Genomic DNA, 17036 nt, shown 5'->3' on the forward strand with positions numbered 1-17036 from the left:
CATCCAGCCCCAAGACTCTAAGCTCTCTGGGGTGGGGGTGGGGTGGGGTGGGGTTTGGGGGCGCCTCACAGGGGAACTGAGATCTCCCCTCCCTCTTGATGGGTTGGTTGGTTTGGTGGAGCCTTGAAACTTCTTCCAGCATTAGAACAGGAGCAGGAGAAAGATGAAGAAGCCAAAGATATAGTCGGGAGGTGAGGAAAGACTGCATAGACAGTCAGATGGACAGACAGGAAGATGGCCTTTGGATGCATGGGGCATGGCAGGGGCAGCAGGCTCTGGCCCAAGGGGGAGCTGCCTAAAATAGAGAAAGAAGAAGCAGCTGGAGGGCTTGTCTTTGGCCTGGGAGTCAGGAGATCAGGCCCAGCATCTATCCTTCTGGCCACGCTGGCAACTGCCTCCTTTCTCTGCACCTGGATTTCCTCTTCTATAAAGTGAGGTTTGGACCAGTTCATGTCTAGGGTCCCTATAGCCATGATTCTGCCCCCTCCCTCAACACACCCAGGCTGTAGGACGCTGGTCTTCAAGTCCAGGTGTTGGTTAGCTCAAGGGCCACATCCTCAGAGAGGCCCATCTTGATGGCTCTGCTCAGGGAAGCAATAAAGCCCAACCCTTTTGCCTGCACTCATCAGCATGTCACATTGTCTCATCCACCACTTTATTCATCCATTCACTCATTCATTTACGTGTCTTTTCCAACTAGAATCTTCTGGGGCCCAGGGGTTGTGTCCACCTGTTCACTGTCGCCCTGGCACCCGGCGCAGAGCCTGGCACACAGTAGGGCCTCAATGTGTGTGCACTGAATGAGTGAGCGAATCAGGAGGTGGTCACGGACCCCAGACTCTCCCTTTGAGAGAAACTCACAGAAAGCCAAGCTCTTCTCTCCTTTCCTCTTCTCCTCTTGGTGGTCCCTTCCTGCTAGTTCCCTGCGCCTCCCTCCCTCTCCCCAAGGGAGGGTCCTCGGTGAGAACTTCAGTGGGTTTCCCAGCAAGAGGATGCCGCTGAGGGCTTTGTAACTGGGACACAGGATTTCAGTTCAGGGTCTGGAGACTCTCTCAAGCCCCTAGGAAAGAAGGCCAGGGGACTTTGCTGGGGGCTCTGCGCGCGTCATTTTGTTAAGGACTCGAAAACAACTGCAAGTGTAGGTTTTATCATTCCCGTTTTACAGATAAGGAAACTGAGGCTTAGAGAGCTTATGTAATTTGTCCAGTGTCACAGTCAGTAAGCATTAGTTTCAGAGTTCTTCCCCGAGCTTGTATGACTCCAAACCTGTGCTCTTTTCTTGCTGCCTGCGCCCCGGGGGGGGGGGGGGGGGGGGGGGGGAGGGTATTCTCAGCCTGTGGGTCTCAAGTACTCAGGGGCTTTTGAAGATTCCTTCCCTCCCTCTCTTCCTTTCCTCCTTCTCTCTCCTGCCCCTTCCCCCCTACCTCCCTGGATCGCTCCCTCCATCCGTCCTCCACCCCTGCTTACCAAGCATTGGCTCTGTGTGGGGAACCGGGAGCCTACAGAAGTACAGGCAGCAACTACGTGTGGGGATCAGGGCTGGGACGGTGCAGGTAGCGTTTGGGGTGACAGGGGAGAGATGTCGGGGGATGCTTTGGAAAGAGGTGCCATCTCGTGGCACTTGAAGGATCTCGTCAGAAGGGTTCATTTATGGAGCAGAGTGGTCCTGGCTGGGAAAGTCATCTGTGTGAGGCCCTGTGGCCAGAGGGAGCCAGGCTGGGTCCTGGAGAAGGCTTTAGGGAGACAGGAGGCTGGAGGAGACAGCAGGGATGGGGTCACAAAGGGCCTTCGGCTGGAGAGCTGAGGGGTGAGCATGGTCTCCTAGATAGGACTCCTGAGATCGGGCGCGATGGTCCCCAGTGAGCCAAGCCTGTATGCCAGGCTTTCCCTGGGATGTCCTTGCATCTGAGGAAACAGCCTGGGGCTCCTGGTCCCCTCTTGTTGCCCTCTCGATGGCCTGAGCAGACCCTGAAGTCAGCCCTCCTGGAAGTCAAGGGGGGCTCCTCTTGTGCACCTGTCCTGCCACGAACTAGTTGTGTGACATTGGGAGATTCCATGACACCTTCACGCCTCAGCTCCCAGTTCGCACAATAGATCCAACCTAGCAGCCATCCCAAGGGGGTATTGCAGAGAGTAAATGAGTTCATGGGCTTCAAGCATTCGGAAGAGGGCTAGCACTGACTAAGCTTTCTCGGAAAGTTAGCTGTCATTTTTAATTTTCCCTATTACGGCACAGACAGCCCACTAGACGGCAGGCGACTTGGGGCCGTGGGTGAACGGACGGGTGGCTACAGGACCCAGGAGTGGGTGTTCTGGGCTCTTCTGGACTCACATGCATGCATCTGTGTAAACCGGGTGCTGGGAGGGACAGAAGGTAGAGCAGAGAGTAGCTGGGGCCGGGGGTGGGGGTGGTTGTTGGCAACAATGTGTGAGCGCATGGGGAGGAGGGCCAGGGCCTTGGGGCAAGGCTGTGTGTGCACAGGCACATGGGCCGTGCAACACACATGTGAGCCACCAGCTGTGTTGGCTGAGGGGGTGAGGTCCTGTCCCAGCCAACTGGGAGGGGGCGGGGTGGCAGGGAGACAGAGGTGGGGGTCGGGTTGAGAGGGTCAGACTCAGGGCTGAGCCAGGGTAGGGCGGATTTCCTGGGCTTCCTTCTCCATCCCCTTCCCTGCCTGCCTTCATGGACACTTTGCCTCTGACCTGAGCCCCAAATTCTCTGGTTATAAAGACTTCTCATTTGACATTTGAATTTGATGCTCATGGGCATGACTGTCATCCCCGTGTTCATGCTGAGGAAACGGAAGCTCAGAGAGGTCAACAGACAGGTCCAAGGTCACACAGCCTGTGGGTGCAGGTGTCCCTTCCCTGACCCCACAGCTGGTTGGGTCCCCCTTTCCAGCCCTCTTCTTGGGCCTTGGACCCCCACTTTTCAAGTACCGTTCTGTCTCTGTTGCAGGATAGTGATGCCTCCAGATCCTCTGCACCCCCTTCCAGACCCGTTAAGCTCCTCTGCTCGCTCTGTACACGTTCCTTTCCTGTTCTGGCTCTCGCCCAGGCTCAAGGGCTGCTTGCAAGACGACCCGGGGAGCCGGGCAAAGCAGCCCAGCACAAACGGTTCTATCTCCAGAGGCAGCTGTGGGCCCCACCCGAGAGGAGCAAGACAGCCCTGTCTTGGGGTCTGAGCCTTGGGCACACTGCCTTCCCAGTTCTGGGCGCAGGCCCATCTCAGCCAGTGGGCAACTTGGGGAAGGGGCCTGGGGACCGCCCTTCTCCCCACCTTCCCCAGAGCATCTGGTTGCGATTAGGGGCAGAGAAGTGAGAGGGGGCCGGCAAGGGTCCAGCAGGCACCAGCAGCCAAGAATGACTTAATTGGATAAAATGTCTAATGACGAACCAGGGCCCCACAGCGGAGTCCTGGCCCCAGCCCCAGGCCTGGTGCTGGCCAAGCCTTGTCTCAACCTCTGTCCTTGCTGACTCCCAAGAGTTACTTACCTCTAGTATCGTGTCCTCAATTGTACAATGATTGGGCACCTACTGTTTGCTAGACACTGAGGATCCGTATTTGTAGAAGATGGGCACAGTCCTGGGGGAACTCGTCTACCAGGCAGAGAGGCACGTAGTTACATCATCGGTGCTCTAGGAAAGAGGGTTGTATCTAGCAGCTCTGGGGAGGGTTAGAGTAGGCAGAGGTGGAGAAGGGCGTCCGACGTGGAGTGGGCCTGGAATTGATGAATATCCCAGGAAATACCAGATCCACCTCTCCAGTGATCTGTATCCCACACACACATCCATAGTAGGTATGACAATTGCAGTGACAATATAAGGCACATCTTTGGGGGCACAGATCTTTCCAAAAAAGGAAAAGCATGATTTCTGTGACATTTGGAATGCACTGAACGACCTAGAGGAGACAGAAGAGAATGATTGGAATGGCTGCTAACCGGCCAGTGTGCAGCGTCTTCCCAATCCTGTGCCCTGGAAGACATTGTTAATTGATCATGACAATGTCTCTTGCTACACGGAGATGGAGCTTCCGAGTTTGTCTCAATTAGAGAGTGCTCCTGGCTGTCGCTAATCGATTGGAGAGGACTTTTGAGATGAAACCTATTTGCCATCCTTAATGGTGGCGAAGCTCCATGTTTTAGGGAGAAAGGGACTTGCCCAAGTGGCTTGGAGGTAGTCGCAGGACTAAACAGTGGTCCCCATCACAGAGACATCTTGGATCGGCACCATCTGGGAGGAGATGCACTGGCATCTAGTGGACAGAGGCTGGGATGCTGCTGGACTTGCTAGAACACTCAGGTTAGCCCCCACAACAAAGAATTCTCCAGTCCAGAATGTCCACAGTGCTAATGTTGAGAAGCCCTGAACTAAAAGAGCTCTACTTTCAGGCTTCTTGCCCATGGAGTCCCCTGGAAGGTGAGATTCTATGATGGAGAAATAAGGAACTGGTTTGGAATGTTCCAGAGCAATGGTTCTCACTCTTGTCTACGGAGTTTTGTTCAGGGCTTTGGAGAAAGCTCCCCTGGGGATCATTTAAGACTCCTAATGCCCAGGGGTGCCTGGGTGGCTCAGTGGGTTAAAGCCTCTGCCTTCGGCTCAGGTCATGATCCCAGGGTCCTGGGATTGAGCCCCATGTCGGGCTCTCTGCTCCGCGGGGAGCCTGCTTCCTCCTTTCTTTCTCTCTCTGCCTACCTCTCTGCCTACTTGTGATTTCTCTCTCTCTATCAAACAAATAAAATCTTAAAAAAAAAAAAAAGAAGACTCCTAATACCCAGACCATACTACAGAACAATTATATCAGCATTTCAGGGGTGGGACCCAGACAGGAGGAATTTTTAAAGCTCTGCCGATGATTCCAGCGTGCCGTGGAAGTTGAGCATAATTACCTCTTTGGAGGTTTGGAACTTATCTCCATCCTTAACCCAAGGTGTGACAATCTTTAACCTCTGTGAGCCCCTGATTCCTGTCTGCAAAAGGGAGAGCTTTGTATCTACTGTGGAGGGCCGGGGTGAGGGATTAGAGTTGTTCTGTGCGCAGAGTGTGAAGTGTGGAGCTGGCCCGAGGCTCTCAGTGCATATGGGGTGTCCCTATACTCAGGGACGGCTTGGGATTGGGGCCTCCGTAGAGTACATTGGCTGGTCCCCTCCGTGGACCTTTGCTCTGACTGCTGGGACTCAGCTTTCTGTCTCCTTCTCCCAGGTCAGGATGCAGGCCGAGGCTCTGGATGGGCTGCCAAGGGGACCACGCAGGGCTGGAGTCGGAGAGCCCGAGAGAGCCCTGGGCAGGTGTTGGAGTCAGACAGGACCCAGCTGAGCCAAGAGCCAGGCGGGGGCACCCTGGCCATTGACACACTGCCTGATAACAGGACCAGGGTGGTGGTGAGTGCTGGAGGAACGTGGAAGGGGAGGGAAGTGGAATTGGGGGGGCTCCCCAGGTGCCCTATGTGTACCTGTCAGATGCACAAATCACATATTCTTTGGGATTGACCTTGGATGTCAGCATGGAGAAAGGGATCCCAGGGGAGGGGATGAAAGCAGGGCCCAGCCTGGGACATAAATTCTTCGCATCTCAAAGCTTCATAGATTGCCTTCCTCCTCGTGCACCCAGAGAGGGGAAGTGACTTGCCCAAGGATGCACAGCCTGTGCACAGGACTCCTGGCACTGGACTTTTTCACTGCCTGTGGCCTCCACTAAAAGCTGAATGAAGGTGGCATTATTAGTCACACCCAGCTGCCAGCCAGCTCAGGCCCCTCCCCCTTTGCATTTCTGCACCATTTACAGACAGCGCAGCCCCAAAGGTTTAATGGCTGCAGAAGCTCAGGCTGCTTAGCTTCCGGGCAGGGCACAGAGTAAAGAAGACAATTAGTGTGAAACTTGGGGCAGAGAACCTCCTCTGCCTGGGGCCAGTTGCCTGTGGAGGAGGGGTTGTGATGGTGAAGGGAGGCCAGGGGGGGCCAGGCCCAGAGGAGGCGCTGTCCTTGCGGTGTCTGGCCCTCTTCCCCAACCGGCTTTCTTTCCAGGAGCCTGGCGGGGACTCCGTGTCTGTGGGTGAATCGATCACCATGTGTGCGTGTGTTTGCACGTGTGTCTGAGGGCTTTTCTGTATTACGTACGCTTGCCTGTGTGTCTGCCACCGTGGGTTGTCTGTGCCTGTGTGAGTAATGAATGTGTGTGGCCGTACACGTGTGAGCGTGCCCCTGGCCGTGTGTATAAGCGCCTATGGCTGAGATTGAATTCCTAGGACGCAGAAAAACTATGAAACGAGAAGCAACAGGATGTGCTTCTTCGCGTACATTTCTTTATGTTCAAGAACGATCTTTTTACATCAAAGGAGTGCAAGCAGGTAGTCAAAAAAGATCAAATGCTGCTAAGATCGGAGAACAAAGCAGGCAGACCGCCCCGCCTCTCTGCACCTGCCCGCCTCTCTGCCCCGCCCCTCTGCACCTGCCCGCCCCTCTGCCCCGCCCCTCTGCCCCGCCCTACCCCTCTGTACCTGCCCTCCCCTTGCTCCAGAGGCGCCACTGGAGGCCTTTTCTCCTGGCGGTTACCACCGTATTCCTAAGTAATTTGCTTGTGCTGCTTCCTCTTGATTAATTCATTTAGACATTATCTGTTGCCTACCTGTTGTGTAGATGAAGATTTGTCTTTTATATATTCCCTCGAGTGTCATCCTGCTCTCAATATTTTTGTTAAATCCATATGCTCTGCTTTATAGCATGATAATCATGTAAATATTGTTCGCCACTAACCCAATCAGGGTAATATCATTGTTTACTCTCTTATATGATTTTTGGTTTTCCTGGATCCTTGCCCCGAACCCCCTTTGCTTAGTTTACTGTACTTACCGTGGTTATATATTCTTATACACCCACTGGCCTCAAATAGAACTTTGGTGTGGTCCAACCAATCTGTTTTTATTCCCCCCACCCCCCCACCCCCATGGAAACCTCTCTCCTGTTGTCCTGCTCTGACCTACGCTGGCTGCTGCCCCCACGCAACCGCCCGGAGGTCACAGAGGTCATCCTGGGGCCTCCTTCCCCTCTGACACTGGAACCCTCCCCCCTCGTCTGTCTCCTGTGTTGGGCACCCTGTTCTATGGACCCTGTGTCCTCTCTTCCCTGCCTCTCCCCCTTGCTTGTTTAGCTTCCTGAAAAAGGTTACACAGGAGGGAAAATTCTTTAGAGAGCTCGCATGTCTGAAAATGCCTTTATTCTGTCCTCATACTTGATTGATAGTCTGGCTGAATATAGAATTCTAGATTAAAAATAATTTTCTTTCAGAAGTTTGCAGGCATTATCTCCTGGCTTCCAATGTCATTATTGAGAGGTTTTCTGTCCTCACTCTTGTTCTTTGTTTATAACTGCTTTCCCCCCACCTCTGGAAGCGTTTGAGGTTGTAAATGCTGCCAGTATTCTGGAAGTTGGGTCATGTGCCCTGCCTCTGGCTCTTTTAAAATCTCCCCACTACACGGGATATGTGCTGCACTCTTACCATCTAGGACTTACATTCACCAGTTCTGGAAAGTCCTCTTGTTTTATTTCTTTGACAGTCTTCTCTCTGCCTATTCTCTTCTTTGCACAATTCCCCTTGATTAGATGTCCACATCAAGGACTGATCCTTGAATTTCCTTCTCTCTCCTATTGTCTGTGCCTTTTGCCTTTGTGTGTTTGCATAGCTTGCTTGGTGGTGGTGGTGGTCCATTTTCTGGAAGATTTTCGCAATCTTATTTTCTTTCTTTCTTTTAAGATTTTAGTTATTTATTTAAGATTTTATTTATTTGACAGAGAGAGATCACAAGTAGGCAGAGAGGCAGGCAGAGAGAGAGGAGGAAGCAGGCTCCCTGCTGAGCAGAGCTTCCGATGTGGGGCTCGATGTGGGGCTCGATCCCAGGACCCTGAGATCATGACCTGAGCCGAAGGCAGAGGCTTAACCCACTGAGCCACCCAGGCGCCCCAAGATTTTATTGATTTAATTGAGAGAGAGTGAGAGAACACGAGCATGAGTCAGGGAGGGGCAGAGGGAGAGGAAGAAGCAGATTCTCTGCTGATCAGGGAACTTGATGGAGGGCTCAGTTGGCAGACACTTAACTGACTGAAACACCCAGGCACACTTCAGCCTTCTTTTTTTTTTTTTTTTTTTTTTTTCAGGTTTTATTTATTTATTTGACAAAGAGGGATCACAAGGAGGCAGAGAGGCAGGCAGAGAGAGAGGAGGAAGCAGGCTCCCTGCTGAGCAGAGAGCCCGATGGGGGACTTGATCCCAGGACCCTGAGATCATGACCTGAGTTGAAGGCAGAGGCTTAACCCACTGAGCCACCCAGGCGCCCCAAACATTCTGTGCTTGTGTCACGGATGTAATACTTTTTCTATCTTAGGATATTTTAAAAATTAAAAAAAATTTTTTTTGAAATTAAAAAAATTTGTTTCCTGCTCTGCCCTTCCTTCCTCCCTCCCTCCTTTCTTTCTTTCCTTCCTTCACTCCTTCCTGTCTTTCTTTCCAGTGGGGGCGTGCAATGCAGGGACCGGTTCCCCGGGAATGGGCAGAGAGAAGGAAAGCAGCAGGGGGTGGTAAAGTGCTTTGGGAACTGCAGGAGCGGGAGCAGCTGAGAGCTCCCAGCTGGAGCAGGCAGGGAGGGTGGGGACCCAAACCAGGAGGAGGGGCCACATTTACTAGCCCTTGAAGTGGGGGCTGAAGAGGGACCAGAGCCAACCAGCAGCCTGGTAGGGAGGGAGCAGGGTCATAAATGGGTTGAATTCTCCCTCCTTCTGCATCGTTTCCGTGACTTATTTTTCCTTTTACCTCGGGCTCTGTCATGGCTTGGCACTAGCACAGATCCTGTCTATTTACAATTTGATATTTTGTTCGTTGTGGATTTCTTGGCCCTCATTTCTATTTTAAGATAGTGCATGATTAAATTGTCAATGTTTATGGCTGGGTTTGTTGGTGCCACATTAAATGTAGTACCTGAGGGCAGGGCCCCACCACCTTACCTCATCCCTCTCTGAGATGGAACCTGCTAGAACCTCAGAGAACAAAGCCCCAACTCAATTCCCCTTCTGCCCTGTGTTCCCCTTCTCCCTGATCTTGGAGAATCAAGGAGCCATGGTGGGATGATGGAATAGAAGACCAGGGCAGGAGAGGTAAGGGGAGTAAGGGGACCCCTGGACACCCTTCCCTACCCTCCCTACCCCCAGGTTTGTTGAACTATCGGTTAAAGAACTGATACTTTCTCTGGGCCAGATGCCAGGGTTACAGGGCCATGTCCCAGTCCATGCAGAGGGGACCTGACCAAAGAGCCACAGAAATGCAGACTTCTGGAAGCCATTGTCTGTGGGCATTCAGAAAGGGCAGTGGGGATCAGCAAGAACCAATATAGATTCAATAACCCCAGAACTTAAAAAACAACACAGGGACACCTGGGTGGCTCAGTCAGTTAAGTGTCTGCCTTCTGCTCAGATCATGATCCCAGCCAGGGTCCTGGGAATGAGCCCTGCATCGGGCTCCCGGCTTAGCAGCGAGTCTGCCTCTCCCTCTCCCTCTGTGATCTCTCTTTGCTTTCGCTCTCTCTCAAATAAATAAATAAAATCTTAAAAAAAAATTTTTAGTTCCCATGGAATTCTGCTGGCCATATAGGTGTGGGAACTTCTGATCTGTAATATGTCAAAGGAATTTTAAAATCAGTTACTAGAATGACCAGCAGAACACAAAGCTTTCTCAGGTACCACATGGCTAACCTTGATGACCCAGGAGTGTTGCGGCCCCCTCAGCAGCCACACGTCGAGAGCCCACGTGAAGGAGCAAGGCCCCCTTGGCCAGAGACCCCTCTTGAGTGCCCGAGAGGCTGAGCCCAGCTCTGCCTGAGCGACAGGAGTGATCAGACTTCTACCTCAGTTGGAAGAGAGTTCGGATATCAGACTGGGATCCGGAAGACAGCCTTGGCAGGCTGAGTGATAGTCGGCCTCACGCCAGATGAAACTACCAGGATAAATATAAATCCTGGCACTTGAGTTTAAAATAAGGTGGGAGAGATGGGGCTTAGCAGTAGTTCATGAGGAAAAGATGCGGGGCTCCTCACGGCTTGTAGGCTGGAGATGAGTCAGGAGTGTGAAGGGACTGCCAAGGACGGAGGTGGGAAAGCTGACTTTGTTAGTGGAAACCAATGGAAACCCACAGAAAACCCGGATCAAGAGCTAGGGCTCTAGAGATCGTGTGGGGCATTTCTTGGCCTCACCATACACTGAGGGGCTTGTGCCCCCTTTTGGGTGGTTATCTAGAAACCAGAGGAGTCCAGAATGGCTGAAGGAGCTTGCAGGTATTAAGCCTGGTACAGAGAAGACTCAAGAGAGATGGCTGTTTTCTCACAGCTGCGGGGCTGTGACTGCTCTTGAGGGAACAAACTGTTTTGCTCCATAGAACTTATCACTTCCTGCACCGAATTATCTATTATTTGTTTATATTGCCTGTCCTCCCCGTGGAACGGAAGCCCTGTGAGGCCCGAGACTTTCCAGACTCTGCCATGGGTGCCCGGCACAAGGGAGGAGGGCCTCCTTTGAAGGAACAGAGGAAGTAGGGATGTCCCCTTCCCTGGAAATCTCGGAAGACGGGGTTGTTGAAGAGAAGAGGTCATGCTAGGGTCCGTCCTTGGACTCAGTGCCTCCAAGGACCCCAACTCTATTCTACTCTTGGGTTCCCACACATAAGAGAATGGCAGAGCTACATACCACCAGAACATGGGGGCCCATACCTGCGACCCAAGTGACCTCATGCCGGGGGCCTCCATGGGGCCCCGAGCTCCATTCTCTCCTGGAACCCACTGAGTGGTGTTTGATGGGGGTCACTGAGGATCACCCCCTTCAGCACAGCTGGGCCTCAAACCCCGCCCCACCCCCGCCCTCGTCCACGCTGTGTGCCCACCCTACCCCGGACAGCGGGCTGCCTCAGCCACTCCGGAGCCCAGCAAAGGGCCCCAGAGACACCTGCTTCTTCATGAGTCTCTGCTCAGTGTCTCTGAGACCTGGAGTCTATTTGACCAGAGGAAACCCCATCTAGACTAAGACTTGGTGGCAAAGGGTTAGGCAAGTGGGGAGTGGTGGGAAGAGGATATTTCAGTGGATTCGGTTTGGTCCGTTTCAGAAGGTTTTCTTGAGTCTCACCAGGAACTCTGCTCTGGGGCCATATCAAGGGGCCGAGGGCCTAGCAGGTGGGCTTCCATTCCCTCTGCTGCCCCACATACCCACCCCCGAGGCCTCTCACACTCCAGGCCATGGGCTTCCCTTCTGGCTCCGGCCTTCTGCCCAGTCTCTCTAGCCATCTTCCTATCTTGCCTCCTCTGGCTCAACACTTTCTTCCCATCCCCTTTCCCCCCAGATCCCTGTCCAGACTCCCTAGCCATCCCTCTTTCCTGGCCCCTCTGCCCAGGGTAGACTCAGGGTAGATGCCTGACTGGGGTCCTCAGCTCAGCTTCTGTTGCCCAGCACCCTGGGCTCACGACCTCACCACAGTGCTCTGTCCAACCAGACGTGCTGGCTTTGAGGCCTTGAGCATCCAGCCAGCATTGCCAGGGTGAGCTGGCAGCTCTGAGGCTCCTGGCCAAAGCCCTCTCCTTAGATTTTATTCTCATACCCACTCTACCACCATGCCCCAGTGGAACTAGGACTCTTGTCTGGACCAAGATTTCCAGAGATTTTCCCACCAAGACCAATTCTGAGGCCCTGGAACACTGGCAACTTTTTTGGAGGGGGTGGACTGGGAATTGAGGGGAGACACTAAGTCAGAGACCCTGGGTTGTGGCTCAGTTTATTCTTAGAGGCTAGAAGGGAAAGGAAGCCTTGGACAAAGTTCTTCTTCCATCCTGGGGATTTCCAATCCTAGTCCAAGGTTTTCTTGGCTCTCTGTTTCAGATCAAGCCCACAGTCTGGGAGGAACCAAGCTTTAACACGTTCAGATTTGGAGGTTCTCCTTTAATAGAATAGTTCTCTCCATGGTAGGAAAGACCCTCTCCTCCACCCCAGTCTTCCCTAGGGCCCCACCTCCCTAAGTTTCTTTCCTCTCTGACCAAGAAGTTCTTCCCTGCTCTTTCCCCACCATGGGGAGCCCCAGGGATGCTGAGGGACCCTGCGTCCAGGCAGGTACCATGTGGTCCAAGATGGCAGACAACAAGAGGGACAAATGAGTGCAATACCTGCCTGATTTCTATAATCTCCCAAAGGAGGCAGTTCCTGAAAGGAGACCTCTAGGAGACCTCCTCCCCAGATGGAAGGGCCTGGGGGAGAATGGCACAGACAGACAGACTCGTAGCCCAGAACCTGGTGACCAAGCTGTGCTCGTGGGAAGACCGTACCATGCCAGTGGGCTCAGGGGAAGGGATGAGGTGAGGAGGCTGAACCTGGGAGAATTCCAGGAGTAGTGTGTAATGTGGGTGGAGGGAAGGGAAGCTCAGGAAAAGAGAAGAGAGAAGATAAGGGGTTTTGTAAGAGGAAGAGGTGTTTGGGGAGGTAGGATGTGGAGCCCAAGGGTCCAGTCTCCAGTGCTATGGAAACAATCTAGCAGTACTGGGCCCCAACCTTTGCACTGGCTGGTACCAGTTTCCTGACCCTGGGCTGGATGCTGAACCCCTCAATTAAGGAATCCCTGCAGTCCCCACTAGTTTCGAATTTCCCAGATGGGGTGGTAAATACTGATCTCACAGGGTTGACATTCAGGAGCAAAATGCGAGTTTTCTGGTCCTGTCATCTCCTCACCCACCCGCTCCGGGCTCAGTACGGGTGCCAAGGACACCTCGTGGCTGCTCAGCCCCAGGACATCTATCTCCCACAACGGTTACTCTTGTTGATCCTTTTCTTGGGCAGGTTGGTGGTTGGTTGGTTTTCTTCTTTCTTTTTCTCATGTTGAGGTGAGATTTATATAACATAATATTAATCATTTTATTATTTTTTTAAAGATTTATTTATTTTAGAGAGAGAGAGTGCACACATGGGGAGAGGGGCAGAGGGAGAGAGGGAATCCCAAACAGAATTCCTGCCAAGTATGGTGCCCAACATGGGGCTTAATCCCACAATTCATGAATTTACGACTTGGACACTTAACCAACTGAGTCGCCTAGGCGCCCACATAACATAAACCAGTTTATTTTTTTAAAGACTTTTATTTATTTATTGACAGACAGAGATCACAAGCAGGCAGAGAGAAAGGAAGGGAAGCAGGCTCCCTGCTGAGCAGAGAGCCCGATGAGGGGCTCGATCCCAGGACCCTGAGATCATGACATGAACTGAAGGCAGAGGCCCAACCCACTGAGCCACCCAGGTGCCCCAACATTAACCATTTTAAAATGAAGGGCATTTAATACATTCACAGTGTTGGGCAACTATCACCTCTATCTAGTTCCAGAATATTTCATCACCCCAGAAGGAACTGCTGTACCATTTAAACAGTTGTTTCCCATCTCCCCTTCCTTTATCCCCAAGCAAGAACCAATCTCTGTTTTTATTTTTATAGATTTACCTCTTCTTGATGTCTCACATATAACTGAAATCATACGACATATGACTTTTCGTGTCTGGTTTCTTTCACCTAATATAATGTTTCTGAGTCTCATCTATTTTCATGGCTGAATGCTATTCCAGTGTACGGATATATATAATTTGCTGATTCATTCATTTGTTGATAGGCACTTGGGCTATTTCTGCCTTTTGGCAGTTGTGAATATTGACACTGTGAATGTGAGTACATGTATTTGTTTGAGGACCTGATTTCAACTGTTTGAGCCACATGCCTAGGAGCAGAATTGCTGGATCAAATGGCAACTCTATGTTTAACTTTTTGAGGAACCTCCAAACTGTTTCCCACAGTAGTCAAAGCATTTTATGCTCCCCCAGCAATGTGTGAAGGTTTCAAACTCTCCACATCCTTGCCAACACTTGTTACTGTCTTTCTTTTTTAAAAATTAGAACATTCTAGGGGCACCTGGGTGCCTCAGTGGGTTAAGCCTCTGTCTTCGGCTCAGGTCATGATCCCAGGGTCCTGGGATTGAGCCCCACATCAGGCTCTCTGCTCAGCAGGGAACCTGCTTCCCTTCCTCTCTCTGCCTGCCTCTCTGCCTACGTGTGATCTCTGTCAAATAAAGAAATAAAATATTTTTTAAAAAAGGACAATAATATACGTCTACAAATTAGTTTGCTAGAACCAGCTCTGATCAGCTTACAATAGCTGTTTGGGCATTATCTCTTTACAAGTCTGTTTATGAACATCACCTTTAAAAAAAAAAAAAGAAAAAAAATTAGAACATTCTAATGGATGTAAGATGATATTCATTGTGATTTTTTGTTTTGTTTTTAAGATTCTATTTATTTATTTGACAGAGAGAGATCACAAGTGGGCAGAGAGGCAGACAGAGAGAGAGGAGGAAGCAGGCTCCCTGCCGAGCAGAGAGCCCGATGTGGGACTCGATCCCAGGACCCCGAGATCATGACCTGAGCCGAAGGCAGCGGCTTAACCCACTGAGCCACCCAGGAGCCCTTCATTGTGGTTTTGATTTGTGTTTCCTGATTGACTAATAATGTTAAGCATCTTTTCATGGCTTGTTGTCCATTTGTATATCTTCTTCAGAGAAATGTCTACTTAAGTCCTTTGCCGCTTTGCCCATTTTAATTGGGTTGTTTGTCTTTTTGTCTTGGGCAAATTTCTTAACCTTTCTTCATTGTCAAATGGGGATGCTATTGTCTAAATGTAATTGTAAAGATATTCTACAGGAATCTACATTAAGGGCCTGGCACAGGGTCAGGAATAATAAACATTAGCTGACTCTGGTCTAGGTGACCAATCACCTTGGTGTTCCCAGAATGCTCCTGGGTTTTGCATTGTCCTGGGAAATTCCAATAGCAGGCAAATTAGGATACTGATCACCCTACTGTTGTCCCAGGTATGGCAGATACTAGGTATCCTTGTCACGGATGTGCTCTGAACCTCAGATTCCTCATCTATAAGGTGGGACTGAGAATGACTCATGGAGTTGTTCTAAAAATCCGAAGAGGGACGCCTGGGTGGCTCAGTCAGTTAAGCGTCTGCCTTCAACTCAAGACAGGATCCCAGGGTCCTGGGATAGAGCTCCCGCATCAGGCTCCCTGCTCAGCGGGAAGCCTGTTCCTCCCTCTCCCACTCCCCTGGCTTGTGTTCCCTCTCTCATTGTCCCTCTGTCAAGTAAATAAATAAAGTCTTAAAAAATTTAAAAAGAAATGCAGAAACTGAAGGGCACCTGGCTGGCTCAGTCAGAGGAGCATAGGACTCTTGATCTTGGGGTTGTGAGTTTCGGCCCCTCGCTGGGTGTAGTGATTACTTAAAAAAAATAAAAAAGAAGAAAAGAAAAGAAAAGGAAATGCAGAAACTCCAGCCCTGCCGAATCAGTATCTGATTCTCAGGTGACTTGCATACACATTAGGGTCTGAGAAGCACTGCTTTGTATCAGAAGTTTTAAAGCTTTAAAGTAGGGGAAACCATCTTGGAGATGGAAAGTACATTAATAAGTTCACCACAGAAGTATCTATGAGAGCATAAAAATTAGAAGTTACCTGAATGCCCCAACAATAAGGAAATAGTTGAGAAAATTGTGGGTTTTCTTAAGTGATGGTTAAAAGACCAAGTTCAACATCAAAAACTGCTTTAGAGATCATGAAACCTGACAGAAGCAGTCCACACAACAGGATTATAACCATGTAAAGTTATATACATATGGAAAAGGCTAGAAGGAAATGTGGCCACATGGGACCAGTTGAGGGATGGGGGAGGTCTGTGTTTGTTTTTATGTTGCCTTGTCTTGATTCTGTGTGGTGATAGGATCTATATTTATGCTCTCAAAATCCCTGGTTGGCTGATATTTCCTCCCCATAGGGAGTTACCGAAAGTGGATGATTCTTCCATTTCCATGAAGTGTTGGGGGCACTGAGAAATGCTGTGTCTAGAAATGCTGTGTCTAGTCCCCACCCTCTTTCTGAGCCTGGTCCAACACCCCATTTCCAGGGCCTTCCTAGGTCTGCTTTATCCATCCCGACACCTCTTTACCCTGGACCCTCGGTGTGGATCTCGCTGCCTCTTTGTCTGGACTGGGTCCTCTCCCTTTCCAGGATAGACCCGCTTTCTGCACTCTGTGATGACACGTTTTTTGTGTGGGTTTATTTTAACCTGAGGCTTGAATACTTCCAGAGGGCAGATGGAGAATATTATTATTATATGAGGTAAGGGAAAATACGAATAAAAGGCCATGTTATGGAAGTCCTTTCTGATTGCAGACCTCATTCTATGGCTTGACATGGAATTCACCCACCTATACCAAGAGGTGAATATTTCTAATACCATCTTGGAACAGAGAGGTGAAGTTCTTGCCTCAGGTTGCACAGCTAGTGGGTGACAGCCAGGACAAGAGCCCAGGTCTTTCTGCCTTTGGAGTCCAAGGGTTTAACACACCATCTCCTTACGGATGAAAATGCCTGACATATTGGTCCAGACAGGGCGTGCCTCTAGACCAGTGCTTTCCAAACTTTATTGTGTGAAGAATCAATCCCCTGAGAAGCTCATTCAAATTTGGACTTTGATCCCTGAGGCTTCGGGTTGGGCCCGGGATTCTGCATCTCCAAGGCACTCCGAGGTAATGCAGGTGCTGCTGGTCCCTGGGGGCACATTTTGAGACGCAGGGATCTGGAGAACATCCCTATGGGTCTTGTAAGGCTTCGTGGGATGGTGGAGTCAGGGAACGGGATGCCGCCTCCCCCAGCAATCCCATCAGCACCTCCTGGGTTGGACCCAGCTGCCTAGAGCCCCGTCCTGACAAGCCTGGCTGGCCAGACCTCTCCAGCAGGCCCTGCAGGGTGCCCTTGGTGGCCTGCCCCAGCATTTTCACCTGCCAGTTGGCTGGCAGTTGACGGGCCGATGGTGACAGCTTAGCCGGAGCTCCTGTCCAGAAACGTCTTGAGCTCAGCCAAGGCAAATGCCGCCCCGCTGTCAGCAATGAAGTGCCTGGCAGGCTCCAGGCATGAATAATT

At 51.1% G+C, this 17036-nt stretch overlaps 1 protein-coding gene across 1 annotated transcript in view; it reads left to right on the plus strand.

The window, feature by feature from the left end:
* The window catches only part of PLXDC1 (plexin domain containing 1), a 56080-nt gene that overhangs the window by 2426 nt on the left and 36618 nt on the right, over positions 1 to 17036 (plus strand). Inside the window, exon 2 of the mRNA XM_004764682.3 lies at positions 5206 to 5384. Coding sequence (XP_004764739.1) covers positions 5206 to 5384 — 179 coding nt within the window. The remainder of the gene's footprint in view (positions 1 to 5205; positions 5385 to 17036) is intronic.

This window comes from Mustela putorius, unplaced genomic scaffold, assembly GCF_011764305.1.
Source record: "Mustela putorius furo isolate JIRA1106 unplaced genomic scaffold, ASM1176430v1.1 tig00003962_pilon_pilon_pilon, whole genome shotgun sequence".
In the NCBI taxonomy this organism is placed as follows: domain Eukaryota; kingdom Metazoa; phylum Chordata; class Mammalia; order Carnivora; family Mustelidae; genus Mustela; species Mustela putorius.